This window comes from Onychostruthus taczanowskii, unplaced genomic scaffold, assembly GCF_017590055.1.
Source record: "Onychostruthus taczanowskii isolate IOZ18803 unplaced genomic scaffold, ASM1759005v1 scaffold201, whole genome shotgun sequence".
Lineage (NCBI taxonomy): Eukaryota > Metazoa > Chordata > Aves > Passeriformes > Passeridae > Onychostruthus > Onychostruthus taczanowskii.
Genome location: NW_024499252.1, coordinates 59,088 through 78,513, shown reverse-complemented (window position 1 = coordinate 78,513; position 19,426 = coordinate 59,088). Strand labels below are relative to the sequence as shown.

Here is a 19,426-nt window from a genome sequence, read left to right as displayed (position 1 = left end):
GCCGCCCCGCCTCGGCCGCGGCCGCGGGGCCGGGCTTGCGCCGCGGGCGGGCGGGCGTGAGGGCGTGAGGGCGGCGGGGAAGGGCGGGAACGGCGGGCGCGCGGGAACATTGGCGGGCTGAGCGGCGGGGGGCGGGGCCTCCGTGAGGGGACGTGAGGGGACGGCGGGGCCGTTAAAGATTCCGCCGCCTTTGTAGCGTGCGAGGCCGCCGGGAACATCCCGGGATCGGCCCGGAACAGGCCCCGACCGCTGCCGGGGCTCCTCCCGTACCGCCGCCGCGGGGATCTGCGGCGCACGGCTCTCTCCCCGGTCGCGCAGCCCAACCCCGGGGCCCCGCTGCACACAGCCGGCCCTGCTGCCTCCCTGTTCGCTGCTGCAAACCAAGGTACAGCGCTGACCTGCGCTCTTGGTTGTTGGTTCTTAGTTGCCTTAAATGCGGCTGAATTCTCGTTACGAAGGTGCGATGGGTGTACCTCACCCGGGGTGGATGGTGAGCTCCGTCCCGCCGGCACACGGCTGTGGGGCCCCGCTCCCCGGTGCCCGCACGGACCGGCGTTCTCCCCTCCTCCCGGGGGAGGGCCGGTTCCCCGGGCCGCCCCTCAGGCGGCAGCGCGGAGGGAAGCGGACAGGGACGGGGACAGCATAGCCTGGCATGGAGCTGGCAAGTGGGGACAATCCGTGCAGGGCACCCGTGCCAAGACACACTGGGTCGGGATGTGCCCGCTGCTCCCAGCTGTGCGGGTCATACTTCTCCCTGCTCCTTTAATCGGTAGCAGCAACAGCAGCCTTGAGTGTCCTTGAGTTTTGCGTAATCCTTATCTCGGCCCTGATAACTGTGTCCATATTTGTGGGAGTCCCACCCCCACTGGGTCTTTCCAGTCACTAAAAGAGGGGAAATGGGGAGAAATGTCGCCTTTTGGACCCTCGATCATCAGGCCACTCACTCTCCAGAGCTCCTTGCGTTTATGACAGCACCCAGTTTCCCTACAGATTGGATCCCAAAGGATAATGATCCATTTCTTTCCGTGTTGCCATCACAGCGTCTCTGGAGCTCACGGTGTTTTCTGAGCTGCTTTTTGGCACTATCAGGCCAAAAATAAAGTGGAGTTCCCCCCACCCCAGCTACTCCTCCCACTGCCAGCTTGTGCTGAAGAAGGAAAAAGAAAGGCAGACAGAAAAGAGAGCTCTGGCGTGAGGTGCCTTTGTTCAGGGCAACTTATGCGTGAAATCTTTTTGTCCTTCCTAAAGGAAGGCAAAAGTTGCGGTTGATTTGGGGAAAAAAGAGGCGAGCGCAGCGCTCCGGAGACGGAGGTGCCTCTGTGGGCAGGCGGGAGGAGGGTGGGTGGGCAGACCCTGATGGGAATCTGGTGCCACAGATGTGCTTGTGTCTATGTCCTCCCTTTTCCTCTCTTTTCCTCTTGCCTTACCTTCTCCTTCTCCAACCAATTCATCAGGTCTTTGACTTTTTCTTTCCAAACCTGCACCCGATGGCTGTGTCCCCCCCCGAGGATGTTTTGTTACACACCGTAGCGTCTAAATCTGGTGTCTTTCCAGATTCATGCCAAAATCTTCCTGGGAATCAAGGTGCAGTTGTACCCGAAGCGGAGGGTGCAGTGTGATGGGGCAGTGCTCCCTGCCTGCATGGCTGCCTTTGCCAGAGGCTTTGCTCTGCTCTTGGGGGAGGGAGGAGGGGGTTTCTTTGTTAGCTTTCCTTCTCCTGCCTGCCTGCAGCCAGGCCTCCCCCTGCCACAGCCAGGTGTCCTTGCTCCCCCCAAAGAGGCAGCGGTGGGGTGTCCAGGGATGGCGGGGTGGGACAAAATCTGGGGATTGACCTGGCCTGGCTGAGCTTTCTTGCCCAGCCTCCTTCTGGTTTGGGCTGTGGCTGCCTTGGGAATATGAAATTTAATTCCTCTCCTCTTTTGTTCTCCGGGGTTGTCTGTAGTGTCCTGCAGCACTCACACCTGGCACCTGACCCAAACCACGCAGGAAAGGGTGACTTCAGGGTGACACCTCAGTGCAGGACACAGGCACAAGGAGTTCTCCTCCAAAGCAGCTGGCCAGGGCCTGCAGGTGTCATTTTCACCTGCTTTTAAACAAACATTGCAAGTGTTTTCTTTGGCATTTTAAAACTGCTGTCACAAGCCTGTTCTCTGCAGAGTGAGCAGCTTCATCCCCTCAGGACACCTTCCCAGGGATGGAGGCAGAGCTGGACATGGCGTGAGGGCCACTGGCACCCTCCAACCCCAGCACCAATGGCCATCCTCACATTTCCCAGTGGGAGAGGAAGGATTTTTTCCTATCCCATCCCCATCTCCAGACTGGGTTATAGGACTATAAATCCTTGGTCTCAAGGAGAAATATATGAGCTGTAGTGGGTATTAGTGGTGGGAAGCACACAGCACAGAGGATCTGGCATGGCTCTGCTCCTGTGCCTGAGGGACTCTGTCCTGGCAGTTCATGTGAACTCCTAAAAACACGGTCACCTGGAACAAGTAACAGCAGTGGGCTGTGAGATGTTCCTGGGGATGTAATTCACCTTAATGAACAAATACCCTGAGCAAATCAGTACCCACAGTCCCACACTTTTTATCTTCACGTGTTTCACAGGAGTGCAGAATTTGATCCATCACACCAAGCTTGTTGCACTGCAGAATTAAATATAGGCAGCATTAAGCAACACTTTTGGCAACTCCTCCGGTGAAATCTTCCAGTAAAAACCTATCAGTGGCCCTGAGCACTTTGGGAAATCATAACAAGGAAGAAGCAGAGGCGGTGCAGTTTTACAGACTCCCAACGCACAAGAAAGCGTTTTATTTAAAAACAATGCACTCCATATCAGGTTTCGGCACACGAGTCCACGCCGCGGGCACGTCACAGCACGGGATCACGCCGCGGAGCTGCCGGGCCCCGATGCTCACGGCCACGGGGGGAGCGGGGGCACCGGGTGCTGAGCAGCCCCCGGGCTGGGGACACACACGGCCGGGTGCCAGCCCCCGGGCACTGTCCCAAGGCTCTCTGTGGTCCTGAGGCTGGAGCAGCTCCGCTGGCAGCGTCCTTCCCGCCACTCACCTGGCCCTTTATGAACGTCAGCCATTGAAAAATAAACGATGCTTGAACTGTAGAGCCACTGAAATAAGGACACATTCACTTACAGAAAACCTGCTTTTTCCTACTTGCCCTGTTTTTGCAGCCTCCATTCACAGTTAGCTCTGTTTCACAAACTCTTACAACTGAACCTGGTAGCCAAATGCCTCGCTAATGTTCACCAAGCAACGAAAACAGAGACCCAAGATGTATAAAAGAAGAGAGGAAACATGTATTCCCAATCCTATGTACACCCCCAGCACCCCTGCACCCATCCTGTTGGCAAAGGGGCTGGAGAGGGATGTGGCTGCCACTGGACACTGTCCTGGCAGCCCAGGGCCGAGCAGGGTCTCCCAGTGGAGGGAGCTGCTCGGGAGGACTTCTCTGCATTTTGGAGCCTCAAATGTTTTGTACTTACAGGTATCGATCACGCTGCATTAGCTCTGTTGGATTGTCTAGACATTCAGTCACGGGAAGGAGAATTCTCCCTGACCATCAGGAATTCATGTGGGAAGGTTTGGGGCTAAAGAGAGGGAAGGAAGAGCCCAGCTGAGGTGATGCCGCTTGGCTGGCCTGAGCAGGGAGGGCAGCCCCCAGCAGCTGGCAAATAACAATGAAATAAATAATAAAGATACTTGCTTATTAATGCAAAGGCATTTCTGCTGGAGAGAGGCAGCCCCAAAAGAGCCTCTCCTCAGCCGCTGTCTTCTCCATCCCCTGCCATCCTCACCTCTCCCTCAGACCCCACCTGGCAAAACAAAAGCTGTGTGCTTTGAGATGGTTTTCCACCTTGCATAAGCTCGGGCAAAATATTGATACTAAGAAGCAATTTACTTTGGGCTGTGCTGTGCCATCGATCACGGGGCAGAGCTCCCCATTAAAATCAATGATTCTGAAATGTTCAATGTGGGTCTGGAGCATCGATGGGGCGTTTTGCTTCAAAATCAATGATGTGACATGGCCTCCTGTCAATAATTTTTCTGTATTCCCGTTTCCAAATATTTGCTGTCAGTTTTGTGCTTCCTTCTCTGCCTTTGGTGCCTCTTTGTGCTTTTGTAAAGTTCTGGTGGTGATGCCCAGGACTGGCAGGGGGTTGTGCCCCTCTCTGGGATTATGGGAGGTTCCAGAAACTGGATGGAGCACACTGTCCCTGCTTTCATGCCAATATAATGATAATAGTTCCCATTTCTTTCATTTGCTGATGAGAAATGATGGGTCCTGCAGGAAACTGGTAAAAGGCCTCTTGATAAAAATATCTGGCATTGACACAAGCCAACAAGAGTCATTTGGGGTTGGGGGTGACCCTTCTGCCCCGGTGGGCTTCGAGCTGCTGGGCACAGCTTTACCATGGAGCCCAGTGCCAATATCAGAAATTAATCATTCCTGCACGACATTAATGACCATCTTCTTTCCCTGTGCAATTTCTAATTTGGGGCTAAACAATCTGTGTGCTCCAGCACGTGGAGAAGGGTCCCTGCAGGCTCTGTTGGGACCAGGGCTGCCCAGCCACGGCCAGCCCCCCAGAGCTGTGATCCCAGAGCCCTTGCTGGCACTGGGGGGACTCAGTGCAGCGCTGGGACATCACCACTGTGACTCCAGGAGCACAGGCACTCGAGCTGGACCCCGATGGGCAAGTGTGAGGAGCACAGGACTGCCCAGAGCCCCGGGAGCGGTGGCTGGGGCAGCTCTGGACATGGGGCAGCTGTGGGGGGTGATCCAAGCCCCACCACAGCACTAAACAGCCTTTGGAAAAGCAAAGCTGGGAAATGTGGGATAATTCAAGGGAAGGAGAAAGCCATCTCTCCAGAGGGGAGAACCATCCTGGCTGCAGGGCCAGCAGAGCTGCGGTGCCACAGTGGGCACCAGGCCATGCCTGGCCTGCTCAGCTTGGGTGTTGTGCTGGAGATCTCCTCCCTCATCTCCTGTGTCTGAGCACAGGTAAAGAAGCTAAGAAAAACTAACCTGTGCCATTTTAAATACTGGATTTTGCATCTTCTTTCATTGTGGGGTCAGTTCTCAGTCACAACAGTAAAAAATTGTTAAGTACTTGCCAGCATACTCACAAGAAACCCAGTTACATCCCAGGCTCCTTTATCCTGAGACATAATGGCCAACATTTCCCAGCTGTAAGTGACCCTGTTTTTTGTCCTGTTCCCAAACAGTTGGATTTCCTGTGGTGCCAAGGAAGCATCTGCCCTGTCTGCCTTGGAGTGCTGGCGGTGATGGGAAAATGGGGACACTGCTGCAGCTGACTGGTGAGTTAGAGACATAAATGGGGAAATTTGGTCATGGCATTTCTTCTTCCCTGCGCTCCAGCTCCGCTCACTTCCCTGCAAAAACTGGTTTTTAAAAATCCCAGCACATGGCTTCCGTTTTTGCCCATCCTGCCAATCCCTGCCCAAGCAGAGGGATGGGGTTTGGGGCTTTTCTCACCGAATAGGTCTCCAGAGAAGCCTAATTCCATGTATTGTGGTGGTTCAACTGTAAAATCAAATGACAGAATGGTATCAGATGGATGGGAATGAACATGCCTCCCTCTGTCTAGCCTGGACTAGGACCTGTCCCGAAAGGAATTAAAACACTGAAGTATTCCAAGAATGATATAAACACCTAGCTAAGGTCTGAGCCGCTTTGTGACCTTCTTCTTGTTGTTCTTTAAAAAATGCAAAACTCAGTAAATAGGAAAATACCCAAGCAGTGGAGATGAGGATCCACAGCGAGGAACTCGCTGGAGCTCCGTCTGCCACGGCAACGCTGAGCTACTGAGAGCAACAGATACAAAAGAAGCAAAACCTTTTAAAAGCAGCATTTCTAGCTCTAATGGGAAGGAACAACAAAATTATTTAGGGTGTTTAGCAGAAGGCTAAAACATGAACAGGTATTAAAACATACTGAGTGGCTTGGCTAGAAATGCAAAATGTTTCAACTTTGCAGCCGCACAAATCGCATCCACAGAACGTGCTAAAAGCCTCTGCACCGCTAAATATGCTGAAACCCTTGGATGAGCAGCAGCCAAAAAGCATCTTTAAATTACGGAAAAGATTCTAGGGCGCGTTTGTTTCCTTTTTAGAATTCTATCCCAAGAACGTTTAATTTGGTTTTGGGCACTTTTTTTTTTTTTTTTTTTTTTTTTTTTTTTTTAGACAATTGTTTGGCACTTCGAGATTTAGGTCCTTAGGCACAATGAGACAAGGTGAGCTTGGCCAGTCCTTCACCGTGCATCCTGTAGAGCAGCTGGAACTCTGCGGGCAGCTGGTGGGACTCCTGCCACTTGGTGGTGAACTTGGTGCCCTTCTTGTCGTAGTAGTGGTACGGGAGGTCCTCCCGCGTGTTGGGGTCGAAGGCGAAGGGCCAGAAGCCGTAGAGGTGGATCTCGTCGCAGATGGCCGAAGCCAGGGTGTACATGAGGATACCCGTGCTCAGCCGCTTCGGGGACAGGTGCTTGTTCCGCCAGTACCTGCCGAGACAAGGGCGTGGGTCGGGCTCAGTCTGCTCAGGAGCAACCAAAGGTTGTTCTGAAGCAGCCACAAAACTTCAGTGGTTCTGGAGAGAAGCGGTCCTGACTAGCCAGGCTGCGCCTCCTGTTGCGGTGTGCTTTTATACTTTGGAATACTTTGGAATAGTTCTGGTTTTGCATCCCCTTGTTGTACCCCCTTCCTCTACCTGTGGAACCATTCTCCTGTGTTGAGATCATCCCCCAAATCCCCGCCCTGGCTCTCTGCCAGTCACTCAGCATCCCATCCCTTCTATCTAGATCTTTCGGTCAAAGCCGTCGAGTGATTAGCCCGAAGCCAGGGGTCAGCCCCCCAAGGATGATGTTATACTCTATCCCAAATGTCCATCCCCTAAGGCTGTATCCCTGGAGGGTCTTTATTGGTCAGCAAATGTATCTACCCTCGGGTTCCTTTAAATGTAACCTCGAGACTCCTTTGTCTCACTCTGAGCACGGCGCACCCTGAGGAGTGGGGCTCTCTGGGGAGCTCCGAATAAACCTTGGATTGGCCCCCTGTTCAGAGTCGGCCTTTTACCCTCCACTGATCTCTCCTTTGTCTCTTCTGCTGCAAAGGTGACCAGCCCAGCTGCCCTCAGTACCCTCGGGGCACCAGAGAGTGTCCCCCCGCTGTCGGTCACTTCGGGGCTGCCCCCCCTCTGCTTGCCGACCCGGGGCTGGCCGGGGTTCACTGGGAGGCACCCAGAGAGACAGAGACAGCCTCCCACGTCAGGCCGGAGGGGAAGAATCAGTTAGGAGAGGTATTTGTACAAAGAGATGTATTTGCAAGGCAAAGCCCACCCACCTGTTAACGTGCTGCATGATGTTTCCTGGCCAAGCCAGCTGGACCTTCAGCTGCCCTCTGTGCTCGACAAAGAAGTCAACCAGTGTTCTCGTGACTGTCGCCGAGGTGTGGAAGAAAAAAGCGGGGATCCAAAGAATGGCCCCATCGAGCTTTTTCAAGCTTAAAAAGAAGTTGTTGCGATCCTGAATGGTCAAGAGGTTGTTGTAATACTTCTCCAGGATGCTGGGGTTGAAGGTGGTAAGGTTGGTTTTCCTTCCAACATCTTTCTGGAAAGCCTCAGTCGGAGCAAAATTGCACCGAAAGACGAAATCTGACTTATCAATTTCCTGCCCACACTGGCTCCCGGTCAGGATCCCGCTGTTGCCGACCACGGCGCAGATGTTGTAGTGCTTGTTCAGGATGGGAGACACGTCAGGAAGCAGAGACCTGAAGTTATTGCTGATGGAGAACACGTACTTGTGGCTGGAGTAATCGTAGTGCATCAGCTGCCCGATCCGAACGCTGCTCTTGACCAGAGAAAAGTTTTTGATGACGTCAACGTGCTGAAGGATTTCTTGCCTAAAATGAGAGCAAAACAACAGAAAACATGGAGTCCTAATTCCCCCCCCCTTTTTTTTTTTTGCAATGGATTTGTTTTCCACCTAGACTTATATTTTTCCCTTTTGTTATTTAAAGTGTACTGAAGTAGTTTCCTGATCAGCATGGTGCAGTGGCTTTTAAATCAATATAAATAGGTGGGAATGAGGGAGCTGGCTGCTCACCTAGAGCTCCACTTGGATTTACTGGCTGCTCCCTACTGATGCCAGCTCAGGCTGTGCCTGTGCCTCTTGGAATAGTGTCAGGATTAAAATATGGGATTGGCTGCTTAGGACAAGGGCTGCAGCTCCCATTACACCCCCCCAGTCACCCAGCAGTGCATGGCCCCGTCTGGGCTGTGACACAGGGTGAGGACAGCTTTCTGCTGGGGCTGTGTGTGCCTTTCATTCCTGGTGCAGCCACAAGGCACGTGAAATAAACCCAGGATATCCAACTGAATTAACAGGAAAAAAAAAAAAAATTATGTTTTCATTAACAAGCTTCCAATCACAAAACCAAGCGACGGTCACTGTCTCCATCTATGCAAATATAGTTCCTTAATTCATATTTGGGCAAGCACAGCAGCACTTTTAAGAGGGTTATTAGGGATACTTACAAAGCAAACAAAACCAACCCTGCTTGGGAATTTCCCTTGCAGGGCATAAAATTAGAAACTGAATAGGACTTTATTTACTTATGTTTATGGAAAACAAACAGCCATTCCTCCAGCTCACATCCTCCAATGTCTGAGCATTAATGGAGTCCCTCTGGGTGCCCTAATTATGGGTTCTGGCTGACGGACAAGTGCAAAGGCAGCTCCTTGAGGCATCAGAGGGGTAGCACAGGAACAGGCTTATGGGGCTGCTGGTGCCAGGGATGCAGCAACACTGAGGGTGGCCACTGTCACACAGCCTGGGAGGTCCTGGGGAAAAGATGGGACTAAGTGCCACCTCCTTCCTCTCTGTAGCCCACGGCTCCTGAGGGCAGCGTGTGGCAGCGCTGGAAGGGAATTACTTGTCCTGCTGCCCTTGGACTGCGGCCTGAAGGGAGGAGAAAAGCCCAAACCCTGCACTGAGAGGTGCAGCAGCCCCATCCTGCCTGGCCACAGAGCCAGATTCCTGCTCCCCAGGTGGCACGTGTGAGCAGAGCCACCAGGTAGTCCTTAAACCAGCAGGCATTTGTCAGGACAAAATGACAGTCCAAGACAGCAGTAGCTGTCTTAAATGGTTACATGGTTGTATTTTCCTTTGTAGAAATGCTAAATATATGTAATCAGCAAATAGATGTATGTATCAAGAGTACAAAGTGCCTGCCCCCGCAGCTGGAGGCAGGAGCAGCACTGCACTTGCTCAGAACTGCCAGCAGCTGGGAAGTTTCTCTGCGTGCCTTTGGCCTCCATGAACACAGCTTTTCATGGCTGTTACATGCCAAAGCGTTTCCACTCTTAAAGCACAGCTATTTATCCTGGAGTAACGACAACTCCACTTGCACACCAGGAAACTGGGTCACGTTCTAGTGCAATAATGCGTGTTGCAGCCTGGTGCCCTGCCCTGAAATAATCAAGTCTTTCGGGACAGCTGAGACTGTCTGGGGAAAAGCTCTTGCTCACCTCTGGTGGGCGAAGGCGCTCCGGTTGAAAACCCACTTGGAGGGCTTGTCCTGCAGCTCCTGGCCCAGGGAGTTGGTGATGGGCACGAACGAGGGGTCCAGGAACTTCAGCGCAAACTGAGAGCTGGAGATGGGCACAGACAGCAAAACGTGTACACACATGGGGACACACGGAGACACAGAGACATGGGGACACACGGAGACACAGAGACAGCAGCTTACACACATGGAGAATCCATGGGGACACATGGAGACACAGAGACATGGGGACACGTGGAGATACAGAGACATGGAGACACATGGAGACACAGAGACATGGAGACACATGGAGATACAGAGACATGGAGACACGTGGAGATACAGAGACAGCAGCTTACACATGGAGATACAGAGACATGGAGACACATGGAGACATCCATGGGGACACACGGAGACACAGAGACATGGAGACACGTGGAGATACAGAGACATGGAGACACGTGGAGATACAGAGACAGCAGCTTACACACATGGGAACATCCATGGGGACACGTGGAGATACAGAGACAGCAACTTATACATGTGGAGACATCCATGCACTGACATGAAAACACAGAGATAGCAACTTACACACATGGAGAATCCATGGGGACACATGGAGACACAGAGACGGCAACTTACACACATGGAGACATCCATGGGGACACACGGAGACACAGAGACAGCAACTTACACACATGAAGACATCCATGGGGACATGTGGAGACACAGAGACGGCAACTTACACACATGGAGACATCCATGCACTGACATGGGGACACATGGAGACGCAGAGACAGCAACTTACACACATGGAGACATCTGTGCACATGCATGGGGACACACGGAGACACACGGAGACACAGAGACAGCCATGCACACGCATGGAGACATCTGTGCACACACATGGAGACACAGAGGCAGCAACTTACACACATGGAGACACATGGAGACACAGAGACAGCCATGTACACGCATGGAGACATCTGTGCACACACATGGAGACACAGAGGCAGCAACTTACACACATGGAGACACACGGAGACACAGAGACAGCCATGTACACCCACGGGACACACGGAGACATACAAACACCCACTCACACACACGGAGACACCCATGTGCAGACATGTGGACACACGGAGACACCCACACACACACACGGGGGCACACAGAGACATCCCTGCCGCACACGTGAGGACACCCACGCAAGCACACAGCACACGTGCACACACAGGGCACACGCAGACCCCCCACGGCCAGACCCGCAGCCCGTTACCGGCCGTGCCCGGCCCGCCGCCATCAGCACCACGGAGAGCGCCCGGCGCCGCCGCCGGGGCCGCGGCCGTGCCGCCGCCCCCGCCCGCCTCCCGCGCCCCGGGCCGTGCTGCCGCCGCTCTCCGGCCCCGCTCCCGCGTCCCCCCGGCCGGGCCGGGCCCGGTGCCACCATGGCGGGCCGCGCCTCACCGGAATCCCGCGTGGAACATGTACATGCGGGGCCCGGCGGCGCCGGCGGCGCGGGGCGCCCCGAAGATGTTGTCCTTCTTGAGCGAGACGTAGCTGATGAGGGACAGGATGAGCAGCGCCACGCTGAGCATGACGAGCCCCAGCACGCTGGCCACCCGCACCATCTTGCAGCTCCGCATGCCGGAGGCGGCCCCGCGGCTGGGCGGGTGCGGGGCGGCCGCGCCGCTACATTGGGGGCGGCGGCGGGGCCGGGGCCGGGCCGGCTCCGCCGCGCCGGCCCCGCACGGCCCCCCCGCTCCGCGGCGGGACGGCCTCGGGCGCGGCCCGGCGCCCCGGTGAGCCCCGACGGGCCCGGTGGCACCCCCGGCCCCCGCGCGCCCACCGACAGCACCAGGTTTCCCTCAGGGTGCCCTGCAAAGCGTCAGTACCCCCCAACAGCACCGGGGTCTCCTCTGCAGCAATTCCCTCCCCAGTGTGCCCACCCTGACATCCCCAGCGTTCCCCCAGCGACCCTAAGGTGCTCAGACCACCCTTCCCACTGCCTTGGGGGGCCCAAGTGACCCCCCAAAGGCCTAGTGTGGCCCAGTCTGGAAGCCACTGGATCCCACGGAGCCCCCAGATATGCATGAGGGCTGAGCATGGCTCAGCCATGGGGGGCCTAGGCTGCTGGGGGCCTGTGCCTCTGCTGGGGACCTTGTGCCTCTGCTGGGGACCCTGTGCCTCTGTAGGGACCCTGTGCCTCTGCTGGGGACCTGTGCCTCTGCTGGGGACCCATGTCTGGGTGGGTGCACGGCATGCCCAGCTCCCAGTTCCCTGTGACACCGTAGATCCCGGGTGGCACGTACAGAGCTGTTGGAGCCTGTGCCGTGCAGTGCACGCCCTGAGCTGGCTCAAAAGATCCCTCACTCTTTAAAAACCTGCTGTTTGGAGCATGGGTCATTAAACTGCCCCTTAAACCACAGAGCAAATCCCATGTGAGCTCCAAGAGAGCCTTCTGCACTCGCAGGGATGTCTCTCATGAACAAGACCCCTGCATGCCGTGTTTCTTCAAACTCCATTTTTCCCCTCACAAAGGTCCCCCCGCAGCCCACTCTGCCTCCAAGCCCCGAGTTCACTGAAGTGCCTCATAAATAATATATCCTGGCTTTGTAGCCCCGTCCTTGCTCTGGGCTATTTCCTACTGCTCTCCATGCATGGAGCTCTCTTTGAAGAGCAGGAGCGTGAGGAGCTCGCAGGGCTGGGGTTTGCATCAGTGTGATTCTTCCTCCTGCAGTGGGAGCTGGGCCTGAGGTCTGTATCCCACTGCTGGGGGATGCCTGTGGATTCAGTGGAGTGAGAGAAAAGGCTGGGAATGCAGGAAATAGCATGGTTTGACACAGGACAGAGGCATTTTATGTGGCTGTCACCTGATGGCCGTCACTGTCCGTCCAGTGCGTGGTGTCCCCACATAGGTGATGCCGTCCCAGTGAAATCCAAGGCTTCCCAGGATAAACCAGCTGCAGACTTTTGCTTTAAATATTTTAGAAATCAGTTCTATAGCATTTAATGTTGTCTCCTGTAGTTTCTGGCCTTGAGTCCTGGGGGCAGGAATAAACCCCAGAGTAAGATTGAGCAGCCCTGGTGTCACATCCTGCCCATTCTCCTGTCTTTTCTCTTACAGGAGAGTTCACAGCTGCTGGACTGGGAAAGACCATTCAGTTCCAAGCCCCTGCCATGGACACCTTCCTCTGGACCAGGTTGCTCCAATCCCCATCCAAGAGAAGCAACACTACTGCCATGTCACTGCTTTTGGGGACAGCTCAGCTGGAGCAAGGACATTGATGGCACTCTGTTCCTGTGTTTGGACCCATTTTTCCCCTGACTCTGTCCATGAAAAAAAGAGATTTGGGAGGACCTTGGGAAGGTGTTTTGGTAAGAAATGTTTAAACTCTGCCGTGTGCTGCAGCCTCTCCCCTGACTCTCAGTGAGCTCCAGCCCCACCAACAAGTTGCAGTGGAAACAAAGGCAGTTCTTGCTTCAGATTCTTCAGAGATAGCAATATGTCAGGAGCCCCTGGAGAGGCCGAAAGTAAATGAATCAGTGCTAGAAAGTGAAGGATATCATCCGTGCTGAATGGTGAAAAGGAGTCCTGAACAGTATCTTCATTGATTTTCCTGTAATTGACACAGAGCTTGGCTCGCCGGAGGCTGCGGCGGGAGCGGGGAGGCCCAGGTACTGCTCCTGCCTCAATTAGGCAGCCCGGGGCTGGGGGCAGCTCCAGAGGAGCCACATGGTCACAGGGTGCTCTGCAAGCTGCCTTGAGGACGAGGGGCAGCTTGGAAGGACGTGTCCCAAGCTGTCAGCACCTTCCCGCCAGTCCTGGGATAGCCCCAGGTGCACCGAACCCTCAGCTGGTGAGAAACGCCGGCCCTAAAGTCAGGAAAATCCGGCAGGAAATCTGCTGAGCTGAGATCTGAGGCTCTCCAAGGAGAAATGTGCCTCGTGTGTGAGACCTCTCAGCTGGGCAGTGGGACAGAGCCCGCTGGCAGGGCACCCATGGGCACCCTGTCCTGGGGCAGCAGGGGTGGCACTGCAGGAGGGATGGTCCCATCGAGGAGAAGCACCACACAAAAGGATCCAGGAGCATCCATCACTTCACAGCTCAGCAGAGGAATCACCTGTCAGGTTGGGCATGCACTTAGCCACTTTTGACTTATTCACACAAAAGGTACACACGGTCTTTATAACAGCACGGGAAACTTGTGCTTTGAAAATCTGCCCCCACTGAAATCCACTTTTTCCAGGCTATCTTTGCAATTTCCCTCCCTCCTTTGAGGCTGGTGTTTGGGGTCTCCAAGCATAAGGGGGTCTCGGTCTGCCTCACAGCGCTCCAAATGGTTTTAAAGTCTCTTTAAAACCAGGTGCTTGTCAGCCTGCTGGGGTGTGAAGATCCATGAATTTATTACCACGAGCATTCTCCCTCCTCGGCTGCATTTAGCAGCCACAGCTGCTGGATTTGCTTGGATTGCAAAGGTATTCCCGGGGGGAAGGGTGTGAGGAGCGAGCTCCTGCGGCTCCCGGGTCACCCCGCTGGGCTCAGGAACTTTCACATCCCGGCCCTTAAGGCAGTGGGAGCAGCCAGGGAGGCAGGAGCCGGCGGCGAACAGGGGGCACAGCGGGGACAGTGCCGCGTGTGCTCGGGGCCAGACGGGACGGGCTGGGCAGGAGTCGGGCTGGAAGCAGGTGGGATCCCGATGGGACCCATGCACGACCAGGTAGGACTGCAGTGGGACCCTGGCAGGAGCCAGGTGGGATCCAGGGGGATCCAGGCAGGGTCCAGGGGGATCCAGGCAGGATCCAGGCGGAACCCCGGCCGTCCCCCGGCGGGACCCCGTCCGCCTGAGCCCCGCGGTTTCCCTGAGTCACTCCCCGCCCGGAGCCCCGCGTTCCTGCTGATGCAGCGCCGGGGTCACTAAATGCTTTGTTGAACGCCTGCCCGCGTGTGCCTAAGTGCTTTCAGCCCGGGTGGCTGCTGAATCGGGTTTCCTGGGACAATTATTTTGAACATAAGTACCCAAAGTCTGCTCGAGTCCTTTTCTAAGTGCTTACGTTATTTTGTTTTAAAAACCTGGCGTTGCATCCTTATCCCTGTGGTCAGAGCCGTCGTAGAGATGTACTTATTTTAATTATATTTGGAAAAATGCTTGCTGGGCACAACGGGCACGTCTCTCCTCCCGACTCTAAAACGTGCAGTGATTTCTCTGAGCCTGTGAGCTCTCACCCTTCTGGCAGTGCCAGGAGCCTGCCAAGCTCCAGGCATCAGGAATCTTTGGGAATTCAGTCCCAAGCCTCACTGGGAAACAATGGGAATAATCATGGCGTGCCCATGAGGAGGGATTGGGGTGTGTGTTGCTGCCTCCTCCACTCACTGCTCCTTTTAGTGCAGGTCCAGGGTTAGTTAAGCCAGGCCTAGCAAGGCCGGCAGCTGAAGGGAGGTCCTGGGGGCTCAGGAGAGCCTCTGGAACAGGGAAATTGCCAGTTCCCAGGTTATTATTCACTCTTCACCTGGTTAAACCACCAGGATTTTACTAAAGGCTTCAGGATCTAAGCTCATCACTTCTTATAATAGTTTATTACACTTTAAAACCATCCCACCACCTGGTCTGTTGCGCTGCATTTATGTCTCCCGTGCCGATTGCTTCACCTCCTTCCCAAGGAAACTGGAGGGATCCTGGAGTGTGGAGCCGGTTCCAGAGGCTCCTGTTTGCAGTGGAGAAAGAGGTGACGAGCCCAGGTGTGTGCCCAGGGCTGGAGGGCAGCGTGGCACTGCAGGGACTCATGGCACTGCAGGGACTCATGGCACTGCCACTGCCCAAGCTGCCCCTGTGCCCCCGTGGGCTGGCACAGGGCCGGGTCCCTCGGGATGTGCCTGCCTGTCTGGGACAGCCAGCCTCAGCAAGGACAGCCAGCCCACTGTGGAAAATCCAAACGAAAGAGCTAGAGCTGGGAAGAGTGCGGAGCCATTAGTGGCGTGCATGCAGCTGAGCTTCCTGCAGATTACTCGTCCTTAGACCTAATCCTCCGCGCTGGAAAAAAAAAAAAAATTCCCAAATCTCTTCATTTTTTTATGGGGTGATTATCACAGACTGCGGAATGATTGTGTAAAAATTAATCCTGGGGGATGAGATCAGGTTTGGAGCTGCAGTGTGGTGCTGGCCAGAAGCTGGTAAACAAACCTTTCCCGGAGTGAGGGCATTAAGCTCCAGTGGCTCCCTTGTTTTCCCTGCTCTTTATCCACAGCTCCAGCTGGGTGCAGGGGTGGCCAGGGATGCCCACAGGCCCAGGTCCCCAAAGGCTTTCCAGGGCTTCCCTGAGGTGGGAGGGGACTGTGGAGCGGGCGGGGGTCCTTGGCAGGACAGATGGGGACACGCCAGCAGCGGGAGCGTGCCGGCTCCATCCTCAGGGCTCGGGTTCAAGAAGGTGCTTAAGCCCAGCATTAGGAGAGCACGCCATCCCCATCCCGCTGCCAAGTGTGATGGATCTGTAACTATTCTGAAGCCATCCATGAATATTGCATGTGGATCCACTTATTGGAGCCTCCCTTGCATGGCTGCCTGGGCCTGGTTTAATGTTGGGCTGTCAGGAAATGCAAGCCAGGGAGGAATAGTTGGGGATCAGCCCTTTTGGTGCCAGCAGGCAAGGGTAGGGCGGGGAGAGGCAGGTCTGGGGGGCACTGCCAGGGATGGGGCTCTGGGCTGATTTAAATCCCTGCCTCAGGTGTTTGATCCCTGGAAGTGAACAGCACATGGCTTTGGGGGAGCTGCCTGCTGGCAGAGCCCTGGGCAGGAGCAAAGGGACAGGGACCACCAGCTCAGCTCTGTCTGGAACCACAGGAGGGAGAGGTGACTTGGAGTCTTGCTTGCAGATTTCTGGCGTGTTTCTCAAACCCAAAAGCAGAGCCAGGGCACCAAGGACGTGCTGCTGTGGTGGCAGAGCGCTGCTGGCTTGCACACGGCATGAACAAGGGCAGAAATGCTCGTGGAAAAGCAGCTCAGGAGGGGGCTCTGCACTGATTCACTCAGTCAGGAGCTGGACATGAAGCTGGGTTAATTTTATGCATTAATCAACAAGAGAGGGAACGTTTTACTTTTACTGGATGGCCGGCGTCCCTCCCATTTACACCGCACGGCTCCATTGATTTCATTAGGATCTGCCAGGCAGGAATGAGAGCGGAACTTGGCCCCCTTAATTAAGACGACTGTTGCTAAAGGCAGAATGATGGAAAATAATTAACCCCGTAAAAAAAAAACAAAAAAACCCTCACGGTGCTGAGAAGGAGAAATACATAATTTAGGAATCAGGAGGCCATTACGCAATATTAATTGCAGACAGCATGTCTGAACAGCACGACGCACGGTGAGTCGTGCGGCCTCACAGAGCTGCTGGAGAGGCCAGTCTTGCTCTGATGTCCAGCCAAGAGCCCAGAGTTGCATCTCTGGAATGCACGGGGGGTCCTGGTTGCATGTGGGGGTGCTCAGGAGAGCCAGTAGGGAGCTGCTGTCTCCACTCCCTGAGCTCCACAAACGCGCTGCTGCTGCTGGTGGAAGCTCAACCAATTCCATTAATTAAAGTTCTAATTGTGCTAAGGGAGCTTTGACCTCCTAGGAGGACCCTTGCCCTTCTTTGCCAAGAAAATTGGATTATTCCTTCTAGTGCTGATTGTGAGAGCCTTCTCTGCTGCTGAAATATTCCCTCTACTTCCTAATCAAATGACTTAAAAAGGCCAAACACAGGACTTTCAACAGCAAACACACCCATTCATTAAAACAGGCACAAGAAACAGCAATTCCATAGGCAATTTCTGGATGAGGCTATAAATGGATGCCAAGGGAAGGTCCACTTGTCCCTGGTGACACTTTAGGGGTTGGATACTGGGCTGTGGAGCTCCTCTGAACAGAAAAGGAACCAGAGCAATGCCCTGGAGATGGGGATGTCGCTCAGCCCAGGGCTGGACAGCAGCAGCTGGATAATTTCAGGATGAGGACACTGCCACAGCTGCATGGCTCTCAATAGTAAATAAATATTATTTCACCACAGTGGAACTTCTTTACCCCATTGGTTCCAATGTTTTGCTCTCAGAAGCAACTCCATAACTGTGGAAGAGAAAGACGGCGGTGAAAAATCAATTAATGTTCATTTCCTATATCACTGTCATTAGTGGCAAAGCTGGTGAGAACCCTCTTGGTTAACTTTAGTGGGATAAAATGGTTTTCCATTTGGCTCCCAGTTGCCTCCTGCTCACAAGGAAATGGTGGAGGTTGTGTGCAGTGCAGGGGTGCACATAAATTGCACATAAACCAGGGAGAAAATCCCCTGTGTGGCTCCAGATCCCACCCTGTTTTACTAACATACCAGAGCACGTCTTATTTTTATTTATCTCTTACTAAATCAAGGGATTATTTCCTGACTGACTGTAATTTTATTTTGCAGCTCTCGCTAATGAGCTCTTTGTGTAATGTATCATAAATTACTTGCAGGGAGATTTTTCTTTTACTTAGAATGGGTAAAAAATCGGCCTTGGCTCCAGCCTGTGCCCGCCGTGCCCACACCGGACTGGATTTTTCCAGCTGAAGCTCGGCCCTAATTTTGCAGATAAACAGCTTCTATTTCATTAAATGAGCTCTGCACGGAATGTTTATCTTAGTTATTTCCAGAAAATTAATTCATAGGGCTTAATCTGTTTAGCATCTGATTAATGGGATTTTTAATCACCCATAATAATGATAATAACGGGCTTAAAGTAATAACCCAGGCAAAGGTGTGTATTTGTCTTTGCTCTGCCTGTTGTCCTGACAGCCATCAGTGCTGCACAATAACTCCAGATATTTGGCATTGTTCCTTTCAGATCTATTGATCAGGTGGGAAAACCAGGCCTCTTTTGAATCCCTCTCATTTAACAATGTTTGTAAAAGCACCTGTTATCAGAGAGGGAGTTTGGGAGGAGGCTCCTGGAGCCAAACTGCATCCAAACTGCTCCCTGCTGGGACACAAATGCCATTAGGCCCCGTCTCTGATAATTAAACACCTGCTGCATGACACCTCAAATCAGACTTGATTAGGGGCAAGGGGCTCAACAGGGCTGTGTTGGAGTGAGGATTTAGTGGGACAGCGGCCACGCTGCGGCAGAGATGTCCAGGTCTGTAGAGTTTTGTGGTGGGTGCCTGAATTCCATTGATAATAATGATAATAACGGGCTTAAAGTAATAACCCAGGCAAAGGTGTGTATTTGTCTTTGCTCTGCCTGTTGTCCTGACAGCCATCAGTGCTGCACAATAACTCCAGATATTTGGCATTGTTCCTTTCAGATCTATTGATCAGGTGGGAAAACCAGGCCTCTTTTGAATCCCTCTCATTTAACAATGTTTGTAAAAGCACCTGTTATCAGAGAGGGAGTTTGGGAGGAGGCTCCTGGAGCCAAACTGCATCCAAACTGCTCCCTGCTGGGACACAAATGCCATTAGGCCCCGTCTCTGATAATTAAACACCTGCTGCATGACACCTCAAATCAGACTTGATTAGGGGCAAGGGGCTCAACAGGGCTGTGTTGGAGTGAGGATTTAGTGGGACAGCGGCCACGCTGCGGCAGAGATGTTTCAGGTCTGTAGAGTTTCGTGGTGGGTGCCTGAATTCCATTTTGATCTGAGTGCCACATGCCCCTCTGCCATCCTCAGGGTCCCACCTGGCCACCAACAGAGCAGCTGAGACAGCTCTCTGCAGATGTGGGCAGGGCTCACCCTCCTCCTGTCGGGATTTATTCCTTCCCGTGCAGCTGCAGAGTGGCAGTGGCTGGGCTGGCAGGACTTTTGAGGGGAGAAAGTCCTTTTCTGCCTTGCAGAGAC

The 19,426-nt window shown here is 53.9% G+C and overlaps 1 protein-coding gene across 1 annotated transcript; it reads right to left on the bottom strand.

Annotated features, from left to right (window-relative positions):
- Positions 1 to 6,258: 6,258 nt before the first annotated feature.
- ST8SIA3 (ST8 alpha-N-acetyl-neuraminide alpha-2,8-sialyltransferase 3) lies at positions 6,259 to 11,262 on the bottom strand. Its single transcript, XM_041403825.1, has 4 exons — positions 11,049 to 11,262; positions 9,565 to 9,687; positions 7,380 to 7,937; positions 6,259 to 6,541 (listed from the first exon to the last, which is right to left on the bottom strand). Exons 1-4 carry the CDS (start codon positions 11,225 to 11,227, stop codon positions 6,259 to 6,261), a joined length of 1,143 nt encoding a protein of 380 aa, XP_041259759.1. The 5' UTR covers positions 11,228 to 11,262.
- Between the last annotated feature and the right edge of the window lie 8,164 nt (positions 11,263 to 19,426).

Excerpts from the sequence above, each read along its gene's own strand:
- ST8SIA3 (XM_041403825.1), bottom strand. The coding sequence starts at position 11,227 with ATGCGGAGCTGCAAGATGGTGCGGGTGGCCAGCGTGCTGGGGCTCGTC. Across the intron at positions 7,938-9,564 it reads AGCGCCTTCGCCCACCAGAG|GCAAGAAATCCTTCAGCACG; the intron begins GTGAGCAAGAGC and ends CTCTCATTTTAG. Across the intron at positions 6,542-7,379 it reads ATCATGCAGCACGTTAACAG|GTACTGGCGGAACAAGCACC; the intron begins GTGGGTGGGCTT and ends TTGTCTCGGCAG.